The 24,289-nt window shown below is 48.0% G+C and overlaps 1 protein-coding gene across 5 annotated transcripts in view; it reads left to right on the forward strand.

The window, feature by feature from the left end:
* ATAT1 (alpha tubulin acetyltransferase 1) overlaps positions 1-24,289 on the forward strand; it is a 254,055-nt gene that overhangs the window by 182,429 nt on the left and 47,337 nt on the right. For all 5 annotated transcript variants that reach the window (XR_011283234.1, XM_069635327.1, XM_069635326.1 and 2 more), the window contains one exon: positions 22,996-23,070. Coding sequence is in view for 4 of the 5 variants with exons in the window: in XM_069635327.1 (XP_069491428.1) it covers positions 22,996-23,070 (75 nt within the window). In the remaining variant the exon portion in view is untranslated. The remainder of the gene's footprint in view (positions 1-22,995; positions 23,071-24,289) is intronic.

The raw sequence follows: 24,289 nt of genomic DNA on the forward strand, positions 1-24,289 counted from the left end.
AGGAATTCGAATGGATTGTGTCCTCCCACGTATTCCTCATCTTAGATATATCCTTACCTTCAGCTTTTCTGCTTTGGGAAAAAAAATTCGAGGGGATTGGGTTCTCCGACGTATTCCATATCTATGACAGTAATCACCACAGCTGTGCTGCTTCGGAAAATCTTTCTGCGTCCTACGTCGATACGCCGTTCTCGAGGACCTTCTCTGATGTCACCAGATGTTATAAGTAGGACGCATGACGCCTGTAGCCTCAGTTCCGTTTTTTCCACGACTCTTCTGAGTTCTGTTCTTTCGGTTCCTCAAACCTGTTCGTTTTGTGAAGTTCGTCATGTCTTCATCTTCTTCTACCCCGAGGCCGGGTTTTAAGAAGTGTCGGGAATCCGGGTCTAAGATGTCGCTCACGGATATGCACAACGCTTGCCTTTGGTGCCTCGGGGAGGCACACGACACGGATGACTGTGTGGAATGCCAGTCGCTTACTTCGAAGGCCTTGCAGGAACGTAATAAGAAGCTTTCTGTAGTTGTAGGGGCAACTCTCCGCATCGTCGTCTTCGTCGGTCCGGGAATTCTTGGTCCCGGAGTAGGTCCCGTCATTCCTCTGCCTCTTCGAGGCACTCACGGGAGCGCCGTCATCGGTCGCCTTCCCGGTCCTCTTCTGAGGACGCTGCCCGTCGGCGGATTGCTTGTCCCACCAAGCATTGGACTCCTGAGGAATGGGCTTCCTTCCGTAAGGAGATGTTGGCGATTTTTGAATCGCAGGGCTCCAGTCCGTCTGCGCCTCCGAGAGGAGCCGGCTGTGACAGTACTAGAGACACAGCACGTACGCCTTCGGGCTCGGGTGGTCGGCACGATTCGCGGGAGAGGTACCGCTCGGACAAGGGGAATCGTTCTAGTTATGCCCATTCGAGACCGTCGGAACCTGTGAAGTCGTCGAGGGACTCTCCTGAGGCTCCGCCTCTGAGGAAGACGTCGGCACCCAGGCTGTCGAAGGACACGCTCGGGGCTCCACCCTCGAGGACTGTGTCGAAGTTGTCGGTGCCATGCTCGTCGACGGCGGTTCCATCGACGCCCTCGACACCTTTTGAGGCTGTTTTGTCGGAGGTACCCCGTGGCACGGTGGAACCCCCTAGAAAGGCTCTGGCCAAGGCAAAAAATGTCTTTATCCCTTATTCTGTGCCCACATTCCAGCCTCAGGATTATATTTCTGAGGTGGATGAGGGTTCTGAGGATGGGTTGGTTCCTGATACGCTACCAGACGAGATTATTTCTGGTCATAGCCAGATTGAAGACCTGCGTCAGTCGCTGCACGACGCCAGTGGTCTGGACACCTCTCCGGAGGTGGAGTTCTGTAGGCCTGAGCCTGGCACCCATTCCGAGTCCTCATACCGGCGCCTTATGTCGAGGGTCACCGATTACTTGGGGTAGTCTGTGCCACCAGTGGATTTTCTGCAGGATGACCTGACGGATATCCTCGACCAAGGTTCACCAACTGACCCGGTACTGCCATTCCATATGGCTCTGCAAAGAAGGGTGTCAGCGGCTTGGACTGTTCTGGAGAGTCTCCTGGCAGTGGGCAAGTCTTTGCCATGAAAATACCATCCAGCCAGTAGTGACCCCTGCTACTTGACCACGCACCCCACTCCGGAGAGTTTGGTGGTGCAGGCTGCTACGCCCCCAGCAAAGCAGGTGTCGTATCCTACCATCCCTCCTGATGGGGACGACAAGCGTTTTGATGGCTGGGCAAAGAAAGTGTTTCCTTCATGGCGTGTGGCTCTTCAGGCAGCCAACTCAGTGTGTGCCTTGTCACGCTTCACGCACACTCTGTGGAACTGTATTTCCTTAGCGTCTGAACATATTCCCGAACAGGATGGTTTTCTTGCTATTGTACAGGATGGCAAGGATGCCATGTGCGAGTCCGTTCAGTCGGGTCTGGACATGGCAGATTGTGTCAGGCGGTCCATGGCGGCGAGAACCGTGATACGCAGGTTTGCATGGTTGTGGAAGTCTGGGTTTGCTCCTGATGTGCAAGCCCGGCTTCTCAACATGCCCTTTGATGGTGAACATCTTTTTGGCAGCAAGGCTGATGAGAGCCTTGAGAGGTTGCAGACCTCAAAAGCTGAAGCAAAGTCGTTGAGCGCTGCAGTTCGCCAACCTCTGCCTTTTCGTCCTAGGGGACAGCAATGGAGAGAGGTTCCTTTCGTCAAAGGGGCCACGTTAGGAGTACCACAGGTGGAAAACAGGGTACCCGAGGTGCCAAGACCGCTCGGGCAGTTGCCTCTTTGCCCTCAGGCACTGCCGCAGCCACTTCAGCTCAGTCATGAGGCCATGTCCTATGGTTCGCCGGTTGGGGGGATGTTAGGCAGAATCCAGGGCAGTTCCCTTAGGGAGCACTACCCCAGATTAGGACTACAGGTGAGAGCAATAAATCCCCTTTGCTATCAGTCTGTACCACAAAGGTTTAGTTGGTAGCCGTGGCTGAGCAGTCAGACTTATCTCAAGAGGGAGATGAGCAGTATTCAGGGTTGACGCAATAGGTAATACAGTACTATGGAGCAAGGAAACACTGACCAAAGTTTTGTATTAAAAAGAGAATATATATTTATTTTATACACTTCTAAGTCAACACGTAGATCACAGTTAATAAAGTAAGTTAAGTTTAGTCAAAAGAAAAGCAAATACAACTCCCTATTCAATTGTAGACAAGTTTGCGGTATAGTGAAAACTGAGCAAAACGGCACAGTGAAAACCAACTACAAATGGCACTCTAACAATTCAACAAAAGGGAAGGAAAGTACAAGTTAAGTCGAAATATCCTCAAACACCCCCTAGCAACACTTCCCTGAAGTTTGGTGGACAAGTAATGCACAGTAACACTTTAACCAAAAGATAAGTGAATGAAAACTGAGCAAAATGGCACTCTAGAGGTTAAAACAGTAGGAAGGAAGAGGGGTTTAGAAAATTTCAGTGCATCAACACATTTCCCATTGAAAACCAATCTAGTGAGACCAGATCTAACAAATCAGCCAAAGTCAATAGGCCTGAGCCAGAGTCATTGGTACAGGACCAAGAGCTTAGGAGCAAAAATGTTCTTGTAGCTGCAGTCAAGTCTTTAGTAGAAAACTTTTGAAGAGGTAGATGCAAGGCGAAAGACAATGTTAAAAGAGAGGGTGGCCGACCCCACAAGTAGTTAAAGGATTTCAAACACCTTTAGGGCTACCACAGAGAAAGGGCGGCCTGGCAGAACAATGTACCCTAAACGTGGAGAAGTGGCTCCTGCGGTGGCGGTTGTTCCTGGTAGTTCCTGCAGGTTGAGGGATCCAACAGAGGAAGAGAGGTTCTCGTCGTGGAGGAAGGTTCGAGTCGCTGCACTACCCAGGGATGAAACCAGCTGCGGTGCTGCCAAACGAAGTTTAAAAGGTACGCTCCTTTTAATCGCGGTCCGGGTCGATAGCTGCCTGGCTATCCGGTCTCCAAGTGCGGGGCACTGTCGATTCGACCAAGGCAGGTCAGAGGATGCGATGGGCGAACTGGTTGACCCCACCAGCTCAAGGGAAGGAGGCACTTCGCTGAAGATCTCCTCTCGTCGTGTGGAAGAAAAGTGATGAGACGATCTGGCAGGGCTTCACCGGTGGTGTAGATGCTGAAGATGTCTCTGGCTTCTCTCCCCTTCGGTTCCGTAGTTCCAGTGGCAACGTCTTGCTCTTCCAGTCCTCAGGACCCTGCTTTTATGCAGAAAGAGACCCATTCATACAGCCTAGCTGTCACTCACACAGCGCAGTGGTCATCTTGACGTGAGATCCTCCAGCCTATCAGGTTAGAGTGCGACCTGAGTTGCTGCGGCAACTCGGTCCAGGGGTTCTACTCCCCCCTCCCAAACAACAGACCCACCCCAGACTCAGTGGCGCCGAAAGGATGGCTTCTCGGCAGAAGCCCGCCAAAAGGATGAACAAAGGATCCCCGACCTGGGTTAGGAAAATGGAGTAAGACTCGAGAAAGAAGTTTTATCAAAGTTCTGGCAAATAAAACCTACCGGAGTAAAGTTCATAATAAAACAGACCGGCAGTATGTTAGAGGCTGTCAGTAAAAGTGGTAGCCTCGAACAATGGGAAAATCCCATAGAAAAATATTTGCGGTCGAATATAAAAGGTAGTAACCACTGCCACCAGCCAGAAACATTGTAGAGGGGGACTTTAAGGTACCCTCTCGAAAATGAACATAGGGGAAAAACTATTAATCCCTTCCAGTACTTCCATATTAAGTTGGGGTGTATTGGTTAAATTCATACAAATTGACCAGTAAAGTCAATGGGGACTTTATATGCCCTGGGAGACAGTAGTCAGTCCCAGGGTATGGAGTCTGTTTGGGGGTCGCTACGACACCCCTGTGTCACGGCACGAAGGGTGCTGTGTGACACAGGTGCAAAAAGATGGTTCCTATGGGTGAGAGAAAAGATCCCATAGGCATTCAACACAAAAATAGCCTAGAACACACATAGCAAAAATGCCTAAGAGTGGGAAAAAGAGTCTCGCGCTTAGCAGGTAAAAATAAATAAACCCTTCAAATCCAGCAAAGCTGCTGGGGGACTCTATGGGTAAGGGAAATTAGCCGAAATGAGAATTCTCCCTAACAGGGGAAGGCTGGTGCAGCATCTTCTAGAATGGCGTGCCATTACTTCAGATGTGTGGGTTCTGGAGATCATAGCCCACGGCTACTGTCTTCCCTTTCGGCAGAGGCCTCGCGACAATCCACCAGGGAATCTCTTTGAAGAGTCTGGGTCCGCTCCTTGCACAGGAAATGCAAGCCCTGCTGGAGAAAGGCGCCATAGAACTGGTGCCTGTAGCGGAGAGGAACAAGGGATGGTATTCCCCTTATTTTTTTGATTTCGAAAAAAGACTGGGAATTGAGACCCATCATGGACTTGCGCAGTTCGAACAAGCTCCTCAGGAAGGACAAGTTCAAGATGGTTACTCTCCCTCAAGTCCTCCAGGCCCTTCAACTTCAGGACTGGTTGGTGTCTCTCGACCTCAAGGACGCTTACTTTCATGTGCGGACACATCCCAAGCACAAGAAGTACCTGAGGTTCGCGGTTGGCGACTCGCACTTTCAGTTTCGGGTCCTGCCTTTCGGATTGACCTCCGCCCGAGGGTCTTCACCAAGCTTATGGTGGTGGTGGCAGCGTATCTCAGGAAAGGGGGGAGTCATGTCTACCCCTACCTGGACGATTGGTTGATCAGGGCGCGCACTCCCGAGCAAGTCCTGGATCATCTGTCCGTCACCTGCCACTCCCTTCACAAGCTGGGCTTCTCCCTTAACTTAAAGAAGTCCCACTTGACGCCAACTCAGCGGCTCCAGTACATCAGAGCAATGCTCGACACTTCCCTGGGGCAGTGTTTTCCCCCCCAGGTGAGGGCTCTTCACATTCAGCATATGGTACACAAGTTTCGACATGCCCAGAGTCTCCCGGTGTTCGAATTCTTGAGGTTGCTCGGCCTCATGGCATCCTGCTTTCTTCTGGCGCCAGAGGCTTGACTGCGGATGAGATCTTTGCAGTGGGCTCTCAAGATGCAGTGGCCATAATCCTCCGGCAGGATGTTGGACCCCGTTCAGGTGCCTCCCTCAGTCGCCCAGGACCTTCTGTGGTGGGCCGTCGAAGGCAATCTGATGAAGGGGGCTCCATTTTGGCTACCCTGGCCGGAGGTGACGATCGTGACGGACGCATCCCTCACGGGATGGGGAGCTCGTGCTCGTGCCAACGAGTTGGCAGTGAGCAGTCGTTGGTCTCCGTCGGAGTCCAGACTCCACATCAATCTGTTGGAGCTGAGGGCCATCAGGCTAGCCCTGAAGGCTTTTCTGCCGACTGTGCGAGGAAAGAATGTCCGGATTCTGACGGACAACACAGTGGCCATGCACTACCTCAACAAAAAGGGTGGGCAGGGTCACTTCCTCTGTGCAGAGAGGCGATGCGGCTCTGGTTCAGGAAATTTCGATCTCGGCAGTTATCTGGCCGGAGATGAAAACGAGACAGCAGACGCCCTGAGCAGGCAGAGCGCGATCTCTCATGAGTGGGAGCTGGCTCAGGAGATTCTCCTGGAGATCTTCGCCCTTTGGGGGACCCCTCAAGTGGATCTCTTTGCCTCCAGTGTCAACCGGAAGTGGGAAAGGTCTGCTTGTGGGAATTTCCTAGAGGAGCCTTAGGAGATGCGTTCGTGGTGGAGTGGTCCTTCCCACTGCTGTACGCGTTTCCTCCAGTCCCCGTCATCCCGCAAGTGCTGCGGAGGTTAGAGGTTTGGTTCCCGGATGATCCTCATTGCTCCGGCATGGGCCCGGAGGACGTGGTACCCGGACCTTCTCGACTTGTCCACCTGCCCTCCATATTGTCTTCCCTACCGAGACAATCTGCTCTCATGGGAGGGGGGGGGGTGGTCAGGTTCTCCATCCAGAGGTCAGAACCTTCAACCTTCACGCTTGGCTTCGGAAAGTTTGAGGTATAAGGATTGGGACCTCCCTGAAGACGTGATGGATGTGTTGCTTTCAGCCAGACGGCCGGCAACAAAGTCCCTGTACCGTTGCCATTGGAGAAAGTTCTGCGACTGGTGCAGGGTTAATAATGTGGATCCTTTTTCATGTGACCTTCCTGTGGTTGTCTTTTTTGCTTTCTTTGGCCCACAGGGGCCTGCAAGTGGGTACCATTTAAAGGTTACCTGGCGGCGCTGTCTATATTTAAGCGCTCGTCTGAGGAGTGTTCTTATTTTAAAATCACTTTCATTTCTCTGTTTCTGAAAGGGCTCACAGTGTTCCCTCCGTCACCTTTCCAGGTGCCCGGTTGGGATTTGAACCTTGTTCTTAAGTTTCTAATGGGTGCACCATTTGAGCCTTTACATTCTTGTCCTTTGAGACTGTTGGCCCTTAAAACTGTATTTTTAGTTGCGGTCACTTCCGCTCGCAGAGTGAGTGAGTTACAGGCACTTTCAGTTAAGCCACCCTTCACCGTGTTTCATAAGGACAAGGGTTGTCCTTAGAGTTCGTCCTTCCTTTCTTCCGAAAGTGGTGTCGGAATTTCATTTAAGCCAGAAGGTCATTCTTCCGGCATTTTATCCTCCTCCACATCCTGGTAAGGACGAGGAGAGGCTCCATAGGTTAGATCCTAGGAGAGCTTTAAGTTTCTACTTTTTACGCATGTCCCGGGTCAGAGTGGACGATCAGCTCTTTATTGGTTACGCTGGAAGGCATTTGGGACAAGCTGTTACTAAGCAGACTTTGTCTGGATGGATTATTTTGGCAATTTCTGAATGTTACCGCTTGGCGGGTAAGGACCCTTCGGTAGGCTTACGGGCCCATTCTACTGGGGATATGGCTGCCTCTACTGCCCTGCAGAGGGGTGTTCATATTCGTAACATCTGTGAAGCAGCCACTTGGGCTTCGGCCCATACTTTTGTACGTCGCTACTCCCTCGATTTCATCCATGGGCAGGATCTGGCCTTTGGCAAGGCGGTCCTTTACTCTGCAATTTCATTGGGCATTCTAAATTTCTATATTCTTAATTCTTTTCCTACCTCCTAACGTTGGTACTGCTTTGGGAGTCTGTCATAGATATGGAATACGTCAGAGGGCCCAATCCCCTCGAATAACAAGTTATTTACCTGGTAACGTTCTTTAGATGGGATAGTCCGACGACGTATTCAATATCGCTCCCTCCCTGCCTACCCCACTACAGAATTTCTTATGCGATTGCAGCTTACGTTTCCGCAAGGCTTTCTGTGGTCATACTGGCAGAAGATTGGTGCCACACGTTCTGGGAAAAAACTACAACTGAGGCTACGGGTGTCATGCGTCCTACTTATAACATCCAGTGACGTCGGCCGTCGGAGGAGGTCCTCGAGGACGGCGTATTGACGTCATCGACGCAGGACGCAGACGCCGAAAGATTTTCTGAAGCAGCACAGCTGTGGTGATTACTGTCATAGATATGAAATACGTTGTCAGACCATCCCATCGAAAGAACGTTACCAGGTGAGAGAGTAACTTGTTCTTCTCCACCAGAGGGCGCTCTGCTCGAGTCTGCAGCGTCGATGTCCCTCGGTAGTATTCGTCAAGCGTCGACGTCATCCGCTGTATAAATGGCTCGAGCCGCACCCGTTGGCTTCAGTTCCGTTTTTCCGATAGCTTTCGCTTCGTATCAAGAAAACGGCGCTTCAGTTCTCATAAAAATGGCTTCATCATCGTAGCCACGCCAAAAACTGGCTTAAAAAAATGTCAGAAATGCAGGAAGATGATGTCCTTAACAGATCCCCATCTAAAATTGCCTCTGGTGCTTGGGTCCCGACCATCGGATAGACTAGTGCAGTTCCTGTCAGTCGATGACCAATAAAGCTATAAAGGAACAGAGAGGTAAACTGGTGGTGGCAGAGGAGTCCCTGAAGTCTTCTTCGAGAAGGAAAAAAGACTCAGCAGAGTCTAGTGAAAGATGTCACAAATCGGAGAAATTGAGGTCAAGGAGTAGATCTAGGAAGTAGTCTTCTTCAAAAAAAGTCAAAGAAAAGGCGACACCGGTCTCCCTCTTCCTCTTCTTCGACGTCTTCAGAAGAGGTTATCACCTGCCCTTCTAAATATGATGCCCCAAAGAAGTGGGAGGCCTTCAGGGCCTCAATGTTAAAAATCTTTGAGAATGCGACCCAGACCCCCTCAAAGAAGTCTAGTGAAGGCCATGTCCCTGCTCATACTAAAAGTGACAGGGGAAGATCTAAGGCAAAAAGATCTGACTAAAAACCGTTGAGGGTGTCGTCGAGGGGATCCTCCCTGACGCCTCACAAGAAACGCCTACCAGTGCAAAAACCGGAGGCAATACTCAACAAAATGGCGTCGGATACTCATCCGCCATTAAAATCGTCATCAAAGGCTTCCTCAAAGCCTCTATCAAAGATGTCAGAGTGAAGGTGTCGACACGCCACTCGAAGACTCTTAAGTCGAGTACTCCTTTGACTGTGTTGAGGGCTCCTTCGACGGCATCGATAGCTCCTTCGACGATTTCGAAGGCTCCTTCGACTGTATCACAGCTGTTACCGTTGACGCCATCAACGCCCTTGTCGACGTCTTTGTTAATTCCTATTCCTAAATCGACATCTGTGTCGAAGGCAAAGTCTATGCCACTGGAGAAGATTTTTCATCCGGAAAGTAGACAGGATTTTTTCAAATCCATGTCCTCCATTTATGAGGAAAGATCCTCAGAGGAGGAGGATGTTTCACCGGCTGGCGTAAAGCTTGTAACAAAGGAAGTTCCTGAGGAGTTGATTGACCCTCAAACAAAAATGGCAGACCTATACGAGTGCCTGCAGACAGCAAGTGGTCTGGCCACATCTCCAGAGTATGATTTTGAAATGCAGGGTACAGGAGATGAATGAGTAGGGTAACACAATTTATTGCATGGAACAGAAATTCCTCTACTCACCAAGAGGATGACATGACAGACATCCTTTCGGGGGGACCTCAACAAGACCCCATACTTCCGTTTCACATAGCTTTGCAAAGGAAGGTGATGACTGCATGGGAAAACCCTGAGTCAGTTCCTGCAGTTAATCAGAAATGTACATCTAAATACAGGCCCTCTTCTTCAGACCTTGAATATTTAAGGAAACATCCATCACCTGAAAGTCTAGTGGTTCAGGTGGCCACGTCTACTAGGAATGCAGCATACCCTTCAATTCCCCCAGACAGGGATGATAAAAAAATTGACGCATGGCCCCGTAAGATTTTTTCTTCGGGAAGCATGGCATTGAAATCTACAAATGTAACTTGCACCCTTGCAAGATTAACATACACCCTCTGGGACTGTATGACAGCGGCAGCTGAGCATATCCCTGATGGTGAGGAACGGGAAGGTTTCCTAGCCATAGTAAGGGATGGAAATGAGGCTATGGGGGAATGCCTCCAATCAGGTTTGGACACTGCTGACAGCATCGGTAGGTCCATGGCATCTATTACGGTGCTAAGCAGATTCGCGTTTTGCACCGGATGTGCAGGCCAGACTTCTCAATATGCCATTTGACGGCTAAAGGTTGTTCGGCAGCAAGACGGAAGAAAGTTTGGAGAAGCTGCAGACCTCTAAAGCGGCTGCAAAGTCACTTAGTGACACAATACGTCAACCTCAACCCCTACACAGGCTCATCTTCCTGGAGGGAATGTCCCTTTCGATTTTATTCCTCGTTTGGAAAAGGAAGGGGGCAGGCCAGTCAAAGAGGACAAAGGAAATTTCCTCGGGCTAGGAAAAGGTGCTAGATCTGCAGCAGCAACTGTCCCATCAGCCGCTACTGCAGCTGCCGCAGAGCCACTCTGAGGTTTTGACCCACAAGACCCCGACAGGAGGCAGAATCTCTCAGCATCTGGAAGAATGGCGGGGCATTACTTCAGATGCTTGGGCACTGGAAACAGTATCCCAAGGTTACTGCCTTCCCTTTCAGAAGAAACCTCAGAATCACCCTCTGGGATACAACTCTGCCAAAATTCTAGACCCGCTCCTGTTGCAGGAAATCTTAACCCTGCTAGATAAAGGTGCAATAGAATATGTACCTGTAGCGGAGAGGAACAAGGGTTGGTACTCCCCTATACTTTCTCATCCAAAAGAAGGACGGAGGATTGAGAGCTATCTTGGACTTAAGAAACTTGAACAAGTTCCTCATGAAGGACAAGTTCAAGATGGTGACCCTTTCTCAGATCCTTCAGGCTCTTCAACTCCAAGACTGGTTGGTATCATTGGACCTTCAGGATGCTTACTTTCATGTGCCAATCCATCCCAAGCAAAGAAAGTACCTGAGGTTTGCGATTGGCAACTCTCACTATCAGTTTCGAGTTCTGCCATTCAGGTTGACCTCTGCCCCCAGAGTTTTCACCAAGCTGATGGCGGTAGTGGCAGCACGTCTCAGGAGAGGGGGAGTTCATGTTTACCCCTACCTGGACGATTGGTTAATCAGGGCACGTTCTCCAGAACAAGCCCAGGAACATCTAAGCAAGACCTGCCACTTCCTGCACAGACTGGGCTTCTCTCTGAATTTCAAGAAGTCAAATATGATACCATCACAGAAACTCCAATTTATCAGAGCAGTTCTGGATACTTTCTCGGGCAAAGCCTCGCCTCCCGAAGAGAGGGCATTCTGCAGATGGTAACAACGTTCCTAAATGCCTAGTATCTGCCAGCCTTCGATTTTCTAAGGTTGCTCGGTCTTATGGCATCCTGCATTTTTCTGGTGCCAGAGGCCAGATTGAGGATGAGATCCCTACAGTGGGCCCTCAGGACTCAATGGTCCCAATTTTCAGGGGAAATGTCAGATCTTTTGCAAGTCCCGACCAGAGTGGCACAAGATCTTCAATGGAGGGCTTGCGACAAACATGTCTTCATGGGAGAATCTTTTTGGCAACCATGGCCGGAGATAATGATAGTGATGGACGCTTCACTCACAGGGTGGGGAGTCCACACCAACGATCTGACAATCGGCGGTCGTTGTTCTCCATCAGAGTCCCAACTACACATCAACCTGTTAGCGCTGGCGGCAATCATACTAGCGCTGAAAGCCTTTCTGCCCTCTGTACGGGGAACTAATGTCCTGATAGTGACGGACAACACAGTGGCCATGTACTACCTCGACAAGAGAGGAGGCGTAAGATCACTACCACTGTGCAGAGAGGCAATGCAGCTCTGGTTCTAGGCAATACAGGAAGGAATCTCTAACGGCAATTCACTTAGCCAGAGAGCAGAACACGACAACGGATGCTCTGAGCAGGCAGAGGAGCTCTAGGAGACGCGTTCGTGGTGGACTGGGAATTTCCACTCCTGTACACGTTTCCTCCAGTCCCCGTGATTCCTCAAGTAATCAGAAGGTTAAGAAAGTTTGGGAAAACCATGATCCTAATTGCCCCGGATTGGCCCAGGAAGTATGTACCCGGATCTTCTAGACATGTCCATCTGCCCTCCAATACGTCTTCCACAAAGAGAGGACCGTCTCTCGTGAGAGGAGGATCGGTTCTCGATCCAGAGCTCAAGACACTCAGCCTTCATTCATGGTTTCTGAGAGGCTGAGATACAAGGATTGGGACTTTCTGGATGACGTTATGGAGATTTTGCTTTCGGCCAGAAGGCAAGCAACTAAATCTCTGTACCGGTGTCGTTGGAACAGGTTCAGTAACTGGTGCAGAGATAAGAATGTGGACCCTTTTCAATGTAATATTCCTACAATATTGTCTTTTCTTTTACATTTAGCCAATTTGGGGCTCCAAGTTGGCACGGTAAAAGGTTATTTGGCTGCGCTATCCATTTTTAAGCGCTCCTCAGAGGAGGAATCTTATTTCAAGATACCGTTTAATTGTAAAGTTCTTAAAAGGACTTACTAATGTGTTTCCTCCAATACCCTTTCAAGTACCTGTGTGGGATCTAAATTTAGTGTTGAAATTTCTCACATATATTCCATTTGAGCCATTGCATTCTTGCCTGTTAAGGCTCCTTACTCTAAAAACAATACTGCTAGTGGCAATTACTTCAGCCCGCAGGGTGATTGAGTTGCAGGTGCTTTTTAGCAAACCTCCTCACACAATCTTCCACAAAGATAAAGTTGTTCTTAAGGTCAACCCCTCTTTTCTACTGAAAATTGTCTCAGATTTTCACCTGTCACAAAAGATAACCCTGCCTGCCTTTTATCCTCCTCACGCAAGTAAGGAGGAAGAAAGATTACACAGATTAGATCCTAAGAGGGCTCTTATTTTCTATATATCGAGATTTGCTAAATTTCGTCAGTGTGACCAACATTTTGTGGGGTATACTGGCTGTAAATTAGGGCTGGCAGTGACAAAACAAACATTGTCCAGATGGATAATTTAAGCTATAACTGAATGTTCTAGATTGGCTGGGAAAGATCCTCCAGATGGACTGAGAGCTCATTCAACCAGGGGCATGGCGACTTCAACAGCTCTTCAGAGAGGTGTACCAGTGCAAGATATTTGCGCAGCAGCCACCTGGTCATCCATGCACACATTTGTAAAGTACTACTCTCTAGACTCCACTTCTTCACAGGGGGGTCTTTTTGCAAAATCAGTATTTCATACTGTACATAATTAATATTTCTGGTACTCCTTCCTCCAATTCAAACTGCTTTGGGAGCCTATCTAAGATGAGGAATACGTGGGAGGACACAATCCATTCGAAGAACAAGTTACTTACCAACTGGAACGTTCTTTCGACTGGATGTTCCTCCCACATATTCCTCATTGCCCCTCCCAGCCTACCCCACAGTACAGTTTACGTGTTTTACACTCAAAGTTCCTTTAGAGATTGTGGTCAAAGGGACATGCTTTATCTACTAATTATTGACTACAATATACAAAAAAACAGAACTGAGGCCAACGGACACGGCTCGACAATTTATACAGCGGATGACGTCGACGCTCGACGGATACCGCCGTGTCACATCGACGCCTCAGACTCGAGCAGAGCGCCCTCTGATGGAGAAAATGTTTTTCCGAAGCAGCAAAGTTGAAGGTAAGGATATATCTAAGATGAGGAATACGTGGGAGGAACATCCAGTCGAAAGAACGTTACAGTTGGTAAGTAACTTGTTTGTCTCAAAGATCTCACCTACAAAACTGCCTTTTTAATGGCCATTCCTTCCATTAGGAGAGTCGGTGAACTACAAGCGCTCTCAGTTCTAGACCCCTTTGTAACAAGGTGGTTCTACGCACTCACCCTAGGTTTGCGCCTAAATTCATTTCAAAGTTTCATGTGAACCAATCCATAGAAATACCAACGTTCTTTCAAAACCTCTCAAACATGGGTGAAAGAAGCCTGCACACACTGGATGTACATAGAGCAGTCATGTTCTACATGGAAAGAACTCGACCACTAAGAAAAACAAATCAGTTTTTTTGGTTCAGTGGCAGCAGGTAGAGAAGGGAGACCCGGTCTCCAAATCTACTATCTCTAGGTGGATTGTAAAATGCATCACAATATGTTCAATATGTACACTCTTACTTAGAGAGAACTGCCCTTCAAGCCTAGAGCGCATTCTACTTCAGGCACTGGGGCTTCCATAGCATTCATTGCAAATGTTCCTCTAGAGTCCTTCTCACATCCCACCGCCTTCTCTGGGTACTGCTTGCTAGTCTATGCACAGCATGTGATTCTAAGCAGATTAACAAGCATCAGAAGACATGCATTACTTACCGAAGTAGCATTTCTGATGATTGTATCTGCTTAGATTTACATGCGCCCATCCTTCCTCCCCGCTCAGATGGAACGAACATAGACATCTTACTACTTTCTCTCTCTTTTCTGTACTCACTCACGATAGTCATAGGCTCCTTCACGGCAGAACAAATACAATCGGTGGGACCACGACGCCTGAAATGCAATATTATGCGGTGATCAATGGATGTTGGATTATATGTACAGCATGTGAATCTAAGCAGATGAATCATCAGAAATGCTATTACGGTAAGTAATGCATGTCTTCTTTCCCGAGTTCTCTGGGGAGGAGGGAATGGTGGCTTATGAATATTAATGATCAGTCTTCGGGACATTTCTGAGCAGTGCAGCTGTGACTTTGCTCTTGGTAGACTGGGCCTTAGGCCTGCCAGAGACTATCTCGTTTAGTTTTAGAGAGCAGTAGAATGCACGAGTACAGCTGTGTTGGGAGGGCCATAGTTAATGAATACTTGCTTAGATTTCCTTCTCGCTCTAGTGTTTCTTTTCTAAATAATAGTGCCAAGCCTGTCAAACATCTCATGTGTGCAAGGACCTTTCTGCTGGGGTCTCTGAATAAAGAGAAATACCTTGGTTGATATGGAAATCCAAAATCACTTTGGGAAGGGTCTTGTAAAATAATATAAAAGATATGTGTGAACCGAAGCCCTGGGATTTCACAGACCCTTCTGGCTGACGCAATAGCTATAAGGAATGCCAGTTTCCATGTCAACTGTTGCACGCCAGCCTTATGCATTGGTTCAAAAGGTGGTCCCATTAGTTTAGAAAGGATAACATTCAGCTCCCAAGGAGCATAGCGTCTTCAGACCACTGTATACACCTTCCCATGATTGTCTCTTTTATTGCAATCATGGCAAAAAAAGGGACTTGGAGGGCAACTTTTCGTAAGAGGTAATAGCAGCCAAATGCACTTTATAGAGGAGAAAGCCGGACCATACTTTGCTGGACACATGACGTAAGGTAAGGTAATACTGTCTCTGTTGTGCGAGCGGCTGAAACATGAAACTCAGTAGCACCACAGAAGGAAGTGCTCCTACTTCAAAGCATAGGAGGCTCCTGAGGCTGCTCTCCAAATGCTCATGCTGTCAGCCCGTTCTGTTATGTTACTATGCTTCTGTACTTGTTGAATCACCAGGTATATTGTGCCCTCTCCCGGGATCACCGCTCATTAGCCTGCAGGGAAGATTAGCAGAGCAAGGGTCAAGTAAGCAGGATGGAATTGCTGGGTTGCGGTGATACCAGGTCTGGGTTGCACAGCTATGCCTTGTGAGGGTCGATGGACTGCGACAGGGGAATCTGGAAACCACCAGGGCCATGGCCGGGCGATGAAGATCATGGCGGTTGCCTTGCAGTGAAGATTCCCTTATAACTAGGTAACTCTTCCTTCCTCCTTCCTTGATACTGGAACTTTCATCAGGATTTTCATAGTCCTGCTACCAAATCGTCTTCGCCTCTCTGTTCAATTCTGCTTTTGTATATTTTTTTCCCGCCAGCTTCTAATGATACGTGTACCTCTATGGTTTTAACAACACACGCTTATTCACTATCTAACATATATACAATAATGTGATTAGCCTAAGGCTGATGATGGGGAAGAGAATAAACACAACCTGTAACAGAAAGGGGTTAAATCAACACAGATATCAGTTTAGGCAGTCCTTCATCAACAATCCCTAATTTATGTAGTCCAGCCCTACAAAGTGAGGAGCCTAGAACTCAAAGTACAGTCATGCGTTAACAATGCTCGGTCGTGCGTAAATGAAAAAGCGGGTTCTCATCAGGGGCTGTAGCTGCTAGGAAAGGGCTTGAGGCGATGCAGAATAGGTTCCTGTTCCTAGGGGTCTACCCCTGCAAATCGAGTGACTTTCGGAGTTCAGGAATAGCTGGGGAGCGCAGGCTATCCCAGTCCAGGTGAGTGTCTTTTGAGGGACACTTGTGCGTAAAAAGGAATGGATGTGCCAGGGGGCCATCGGTAAGTTAGGAAAGTACTCACCGACCCTCGACACAGTCCAGACCAAACTTAGGCAGTCTAGCCCACTTCGCTTATAGGTGTTAACCCTGCAGTTTTAGGACCCTCCGACTCTCAGCGGCTGCGGGACGGGACAATCGTCTGTGGCGGGACAGTAGCCTTTACTCAGCTCTCGAAGGAGAAAGAAGGATAGTTCTGGTATGTCTCAGGACACGGTAGGTAAGAACTGCAGGCACTTTCAGTGATGGTCACCACAGCAGGGTGACGCAGGAACCGCAAATGCTCGCGGCGTGGTGCACTCTCGTAAATCACGACCCAGAGGAGCTAGGCTACGAGTTTTGGTGGGAGAGGGGCCCAGGACCACAAGCTAGCAATACCCAGAGTCTCGAGTCTCAACTCAGGACAACAGCGTTCCTGTGCGATACCCTGGGTTCGTGCTGGTCAGTTCACTGGATGGCCCAGGAACACTAACGAAGAAGCTCTTTTCGAGGATAAGTAGGAAAAGCCGAGAGTAGTTGTTCCCACTTGTTAGGTAAAGATTTGGGGTAGTACCCTTTTGGGTGCACTACAACAACCTTAGCCTCCTGGCAATAGGACCCAACCTTTGGTAAAAGTCTGAACTACACAGGTTGGTAGTGTGGCTGAGCACCCAGGCTCATCTCAAGAGGGGTCAATGTGAGCTGTAGAGTGGTTACACAAAGATTCACAGTGACAAGTATTCGAACAAACACTTAGACTCAAGGTTTTTTGATAAAACAGTTATTTATTTACCGATCATTTGTATAAGCCTTCTTTAGAAGGGAGCAATAAAACAGCAACACACAAATACCTTCAAAACACACACTCTTAGTTCCTAAATCAGCAAATACCCATTTGGGGATGCCACACAGACACTTCCTACACCCTCAGGTGACATCAATAGTTTGGACACTGTGGACATTGATATAATACTGTTAGAATAGCACTGAGCTGGGTGTCAAAGAAAAGGTTATTAGAACAAACGAGATCTCAAATATTCTTAACCAGGCAAATACTTTTAGACCCCCCCCAATTCAGAGGAGAGAAGAGTCTTTCAGAGAAACAGGCTGAGCCAAAGTCAATGGGCAAAAGTATATGTGGCTGAAGCACTTCCAGGTAAGTAACAAGTCTTTGCACAATGATTTAGAAGTCTTTGAAGAAAAAGATGAATCAATGTAGGGCCACAAGCTGTTAGACTTGTGAGTAGTAGAAGCAAATGTACAACAAGAGGTAAGTTCTCTTACGCTTTCACAGTACCTTTAGTTAGAAGAAAATGCAGCAGATGACTTCTGTTCCTGTGCAGCTCTGCAAATCCTGTGTTCCTGGGCCTCAGTCGTGGGAACAAGAGGGAGGACTTCTGGGGACTCCTGCACTGCAATGGGACGGTTACCGACAGCAACCGGCACTCTTCCTTCAACACTGTGGTTCTTGGCTGTCTAGGTGGACCGTCCTTGCTTCTGGGGTCCCGCACTCTGTTAAGTGGACTCCGGCTCAGTCAGTCCTTCTTCCTGGGAGTCCTGAGGATCTTCCTGGAACTCTTGGCCAACTTAAAAGCAACACACACAAACTGGTGTTCCTCTCCCTTGCTATTCGGTTCCAGCAGCGACTGTAATGGAAATTCAACCAGCTCTGAGAAGGATGTCCAGGTGACTTACTTTGCAGTTGATTGGTTCCACCAACTCAAGGGGAGAAGTCGTCTTCGCAGGGCTTTCTGTCGATACAAATTTGGAGTTTCAGCACAGCCGCAGGGCTTCACCGGGCCACCCAACGATCCAGGAGTTGCAGCAGCCGTCGTCTTCAAGTTCTTCTTCAGATTCCTTCGTCCAGTGGTCGCCTCTGCCTTCCAAGCCAAAAAGCCTTGCCTTTTATGCAGGTTTCTCCCATTCATACCAGCCTAACTGTCGGTCACCCAGCAGGGTGGCTGTCCTTGCTGGACAGCCAGCCGGCCAATCACCTAAGAGTGCATTCCTGTCTCCTATCAGATTAAGCACAGGGAGTTTCGGGCACTTCCCTCACTTCCTGCCCCCACCAGACACCTTGGAGCCAGAGGCAGGCTTCACTCGTGAATCCCGCCAAAGGCAAACCTGGTTTAGCGCAGAGTAAATCTGGTGAAAAAAGAACTGGGCCATTTTGACAAAAATGGCACCCAAGAGTGCTTTACTGCAGTTGCGAACGCAGCCCGCAGTAAAGACGCACCACAGTAGTAAAACGTAAACCACTGCCAGCAGTCATTAATCGCAGAAAGGGTAACATAAATTGTTACATGAAAAGTTAGACAAAGGGGATACTAAGTAACCCCTCCAGCACCCTATTGTAAGATAGTGTGTGCTGGGTCTAGAAAGTTACAATTGTAACAGTCAAAAATCGCCTGGAAATACACGAGAGTATGGGAAAAAAGGGCCTCACGCTCATGTTTCTTGTTGTCTAGTCTCGTCCGCGCCATCATGCCCACGGGTTCATTGCTGTGCAGTATAAATGCAATAAAGTAAAGTAAAGCAAAGTCCATTTCATTTTACTGCTCTTGGAAACAGTAGTTATCCAAGAGAAAGGTATTTAAACCTTTGGGGAAATCTGAAAGATTTCCCAGTGCCACTGCACTGAAGGTGCTGTGTGTCACAATGTGAAAAAGATGCCTATGGAGTTTATCAGACTCCAAAAAGCAAAAGAAACACAGTCAAAAATCGCCTGGAAATACACGAGTATTGGCGGGGGGGGGAAAGGGTCTCACTCTCTCCAGGTAAAATTGAAAAAGTCCTAGAGTCCTGCAAAAGAGCTGGGGGTCTCTAAGGTAGAGAGGAATTAGCACATTTCTGAGGATTCTCCTTAACACCACTACTCCAAAGGGGCGAAGCACCCTGGCAGGCCTTCTTGGTTCGATGAAGAAACTGGTCAGATGGGACAACAGCGGGGCCAGGGTGCCAAACCTTCCAAGCATGTCACTGGCAGTTCCTCAAGTCTGCTTTCTTCTTAAGGATACTTGGCTCCTTTATGAGGTTCGGTGTGAACCTCAGTAGATCGACCTGGAATGGATGCAGAGCCCCTTCTCTTATCCAAGATTCGGTTCACGCTCAAATCTCAGATAGCCAGTTGAAGGTCTGCTCTCTTACATGCATGCCAGACGTGGGCCAATCGTGGTTCACAGTGGTTACAGTCATTCATGACTACCAGACATACTGGCACCAGTAGTGTGGATTGGGACCAGACAGTTCCAACCCTCTTCCTGGGCACTAGCACACATGACATGCAGGAGCCTGCGAAAGATGTGGTTTTCGCGGGAGGCTGCATGCCCAAATAAGGAATACCCGGGTCTCTCGACCTGGGGGATGCAAAGGGACAAAATGACCAAAGGACAGAACAGAAGACTTTGTGGCATGGCCACTTTCTGCACTGGCCACAGTCTTGGGTCAAATGTGGTGTGGTCCATAGAAACAAAGTAAAATACTTTAAAAGTAAACTGCTGCCACCAGTTCACCCTAGGCACACTTGTACAAACACCCAAAAATCCTGAGAGGGTGGCTAGGGCCATAAAACCAAAGGACCCCTATACGCGGTACTGCAAGGTACTTGCCACATAGATAAAAAATTACCAAGAAATTATAACAAAGTCGAAGACTAAGGGAAACATAGTTTCCCAGTACTGACAGCCTGAAAGATGTGTCAGTTTCCCCATAACAAATGAGTGAAAGCACAGAGGAGTGCAGCTGAAGGCTGGGCTCCACTGGAAAAAGTCAGGTGAGGTACTCCAAACAAAAGCAGCAAAAAGGTTGGGGGATTTACAAATGGAGGGAAAATTGCACCCAAGGGAGGGAAATCTTTCCTACCAATGACACTGTTACAAGATTTCCCTTGGTCAAAGAGGACTACCTTCACCTCCTGGTTTTGAGTTCATGCTTTAATGTGGTGATATCAAGGGTCCAATCGGGTGTCGATTTAATGGGGTTAAAAATGTGTTACATGATTTTACCAATGAAAGTAACTTACAATTGTTAGGGAGAATTCTCAAAAATGTGCTAATTCCCTTCACCTTAGAGACCCTCAGCAACCTTGCTGGATTTTGAGGTCTTGATTTTTTTTACCTGGAGAGAGTGTGACCCTTTTGCCCACTCATGTATTTTGATGTGTTTTCCTCTTGTGTTTTCTTTGGTTATGGAGTCTAACCAACTCCATAGGCATCATCTTTTCATTTATGTCACACAGCACCCTCAGTGCAGTGGCACAGGTAAGGCTTTCAGGCTTTCCCAAGGTTTAAATACCTTCTCTGGGATAAACTACTGTTTCCCAGAGTAAGTAAAGTGAAATTGACTTTACTAGTCGTTTAAATTCCTACACCCAGCACACCCTATCTTACAATAGAAGTGCTGGAGGGGTTACCTAGTATCCCCTGTGTCTAGATACTCATGTAACAGTCAAATGATACCCTTTCCTCTCAGAATGGCTGGTGGCAGTGGTTTTACAACAAACTACCATGATTTTTCCCAACCGCCAACTATTCGTAGCTCCGGTAGCGTTAAATCGCGGCAGCCATGTTTTTCAAGATGGCGTATGAGTCCCCTTTGTTAAAACAGGTTCGGTCTTCTTTTTTGCCATTTCTTTTTGGAAAGGTTCTTCTCGAGTGTTTGTCTGTGCGCCAAACCAGGTTTGGTCTCTTTGTTAATTCGCCTTTGGCGGGCTTCAGGAGTGAAGACAGCCTCTGGCTCCACAGTGTCTGGGGTAGGCAGGAAGTGAGGGATGTGCCCAAAACTCCCTGTGCTTAGTCTCCTAGGAGACCCAAATGCACTCTGTGATGATTGGCTGGCTGACTGTCTGGCAAGGACAGCCGCCCTGCTGGGTGAGTGACAGCTAGGCTGGAATGAATGGGAGAGAACTGAATAAAAGGCAAGTCTCATGGCTTGGAAGGCAGTCGACCACTGGATGAAGGAACCGAAGAAGAGCTTGAAGAGGACGCCTGCTGCAACTCCTGGACCGTTGGTTTGCCCGGTGAAGCCCTGCTGCAGTGCCTACTTGCGAAGTTCTAATCGACAGAGAAGCCCCTGCGAGGACAACTTCTCCCTTTTGAGTTGGTGGGACCAATCGACTCCAAAGTAAGCCACCTGGATACTCATCTCGGAGCTTGTTGAATTTCCTCAGAGTTGCTGCAGGAAACCGTATAACCAGGGAGAGGGACACCAGTGTGTGTGCTTTGCTTACAGCCACCGAAATTGAAGTTTGCCCGTTGAGAGCCTTTGACTGTCCCAGTGCAGTGCAGGAGTCCCCCCAACGTCCTCCCTCTTGTCCCCACGACTGAGGCGCAGGAACAGCGAGCTCTGCAGGAACTGCCAGGAACAGAAGTCATCAGCTGCCTCTTTTTCTTCATTTGTAAGGTACTGTAAAACAAGACTGAGAGTACTTACCTCTTGCTGTGAAAGTGCTTGAAACTTTTGCAACTCACAGGCCTAATCAGCTTGTGATCCAACATATGATTCTTCTTGCTACAAACGACTTCTGAGAACTTTTGCAGAGACTTTTCAGTTTTACTTAACAGAACCGCTTTACCCTATCCAAGACTGTCGCCAATTGTCTTTGGCCTACACTATTGCATTAAATTGAATTTCTGGTGAACTCAAAATATTTGCACTAAGAATAATTGTAACCTTTCATGTTCTAATAACCTTTGCCTTTTACTCCTCTTGAAAAGTATTCTGAATGCCAACAGTAAGATACTCATGTCCCCAGCACCCTTGTTGCTAAAGTTGCCTGTGATTGTAGGTTGTGTCTGTGGGCCATCCCAAAAGGGTCTTATCTGATTCAGAAACTTGGAGTGTACAGTATTGAAGTGTATTCGTGCATGATTTTATAATTGCATCATTTTAGTGAATGTTTTGTAACTGACTGATAAATAAATTAATAAGTGTTTATTCAAGAAACCTTCAGTGTAAGAGTTTATTTGAACACCTGTGATTGTAGACCTCTGTGTAACATCATTACTGCTCACATTTCCCCTCTTGAGATAAGCATGGCTGCTCAACACGCTACCAAAACTGTGTAGTACAGACTTATGCCAAAGGTTGGTTTGCTTACACCTGTAGTCGGTTGCTTGTAGTGTTCCCAGAGGGTACTGCATTCAAACTTTGCCTAACAACAATCATTTTTAAAAATGTGAGCTCCAAAATGAATCATGATTGACAATTGGACATTGCGATGCAATAAACCTAGCATTACCATTACACCTGAGCAATTTGTGTAAGTCTGGCGCTGATAAAACACCTGTGCATTTTCAATAATGTCAGCTTATTAGTCAATTCGGGAAGTGTCTCAAATCTTGTGTGTGTGTCGCAACACCACATCATTCTAACTTGTCCGGTGCATGTAGCCATGGTATATCTTCTCTGCCACTTCCCACTGTAAGGTCTGAAATCCCCTGGCAGGAACACCATCTGCCCATTTGCGGGCACTCGTTGGCACTCTGAGATTGCTACAGTGAGGACGCATCACAGCATTACATAACATATCACCCTCAATGTAAGGAGGAGGGAAACCCACCTAAGGCACAGGCCTTGTGTTTAAGCTTCCTTGACTGCGCCCTTTATGATAAGACATTCCCAGCATCCAGCACAGCACAGCACACGCCACTGCATTGGGGATTTTACTGATTAAGCAACTCGCACTTTACTTACTTTGTAAATACATGTATTGTACGGGTAACTGTGAGGATCTTTCGAGTAGAGCAAGGAGACCAGCCCTTCCCACCCCTGAGCACTGGCTAACCAAGTGTCCCTGCTTCTCGTTACAGCTCCAGCACGGAAGCTTCCTCCAAAACGGCGTCCGGAGGGAGATATTAAGCCCTACTCCTTGAGCGAGCGTGACTGTAAGTGACCCAAGAACGGACCTGCCCAGGTGCTGCCTGCACTTTGCGTGTGTGTACAGTGTACAAATGGCCCAGTTCTTGGGCAGGTCAGCTAACTTTATGTATCAGACCTTGTAGCGGATGTATCTGATTGGTTGTAATCAATGTACTACCCCCTAAATATGGGAATCTCCTTGTTTGAGAGGGGCTTATCAGAGACCTAAAGAGTGCACAAAGGTGATATACATGCAGTCCAATTGCGCCCTGTGAAGGCATCATGAAGTACGACACAGACCACCGACTTCAAGTTCAAACACAAAGATATTTATTAACTTAAATGTCATGATGGTTGAGGTCTAACTTGCCCCATGTTAAGGTGGGATTTCCATACCTCTACGAAACTAAGGAAAGTCTGAGTCAAAGAGTTCAACGTAGAAGTCTGTTTGTGTCCAAAACCTATCCTTTCCCTTACAACTATAAAACATATAATGTGCTTCCTGGTGGGTGTGTTTTCTAACTTCCATCCTTTGTGTGCCCTGCATTGCATCTCTTCTTGACATCTTGCATTCTTGTTGTGCACCACATTGTATTTCATTGTATAACTGTATCTTGCACCTCACCTATTACTCTGCATTGTATTGTGCCCCCCTAACTACTAGGCTACCTGTAAGGGCCCAGGACACTGCATTGCAGCCCCTCCTCTTTCTTCCTTCTCTCATCAATCCTCGGCCACTGTGATGGCACTCACCATCTCTCCACCCTTTTCTAACTGCTACACTATCACCTATCCTCCATCTCTCTCAAAATCTGGACGGAAAAAGCATAAAAAAAGACATCCTCGCTGCAAATCCTGGCCTTCCCATGGCAGACACCTATGCAAGTGCATCCTTCAGAGAGATCTTCACTGATATCCTCTTCTCTGTCCCCTCTCCAGACCTATGGACTTCTCATCTCTACTCTCTCCCCTTTCTCATCCTCTCCCATTAATGGTGGCACCAAGTGGGAAGTCCTCTTGGCGGGCTTCTTCTCCTCATGCTGCATCATTAATGTCTACCACACTGGCACTGTTCTGGTTCAGGGTCCTCAGGTCAACCTCCTTCTCTTTGACCGGATCCTTCCATCCCTCATTAACTTTCTTCCTTCTCCTGCCTCTCCCCCTACTTCCCCTTATGTCCCCTCCTGACTGAAGTACCACATCTCTGTACTCCACCTCAGAAAACCTTCAAAGGCAGAGACTGCC

Source organism: Ambystoma mexicanum, chromosome 13, assembly GCF_040938575.1.
Source record: "Ambystoma mexicanum isolate Mex_15411 chromosome 13, UKY_AmexF1_1, whole genome shotgun sequence".
NCBI classification, from domain to species: Eukaryota; Metazoa; Chordata; class Amphibia; order Caudata; family Ambystomatidae; genus Ambystoma; species Ambystoma mexicanum.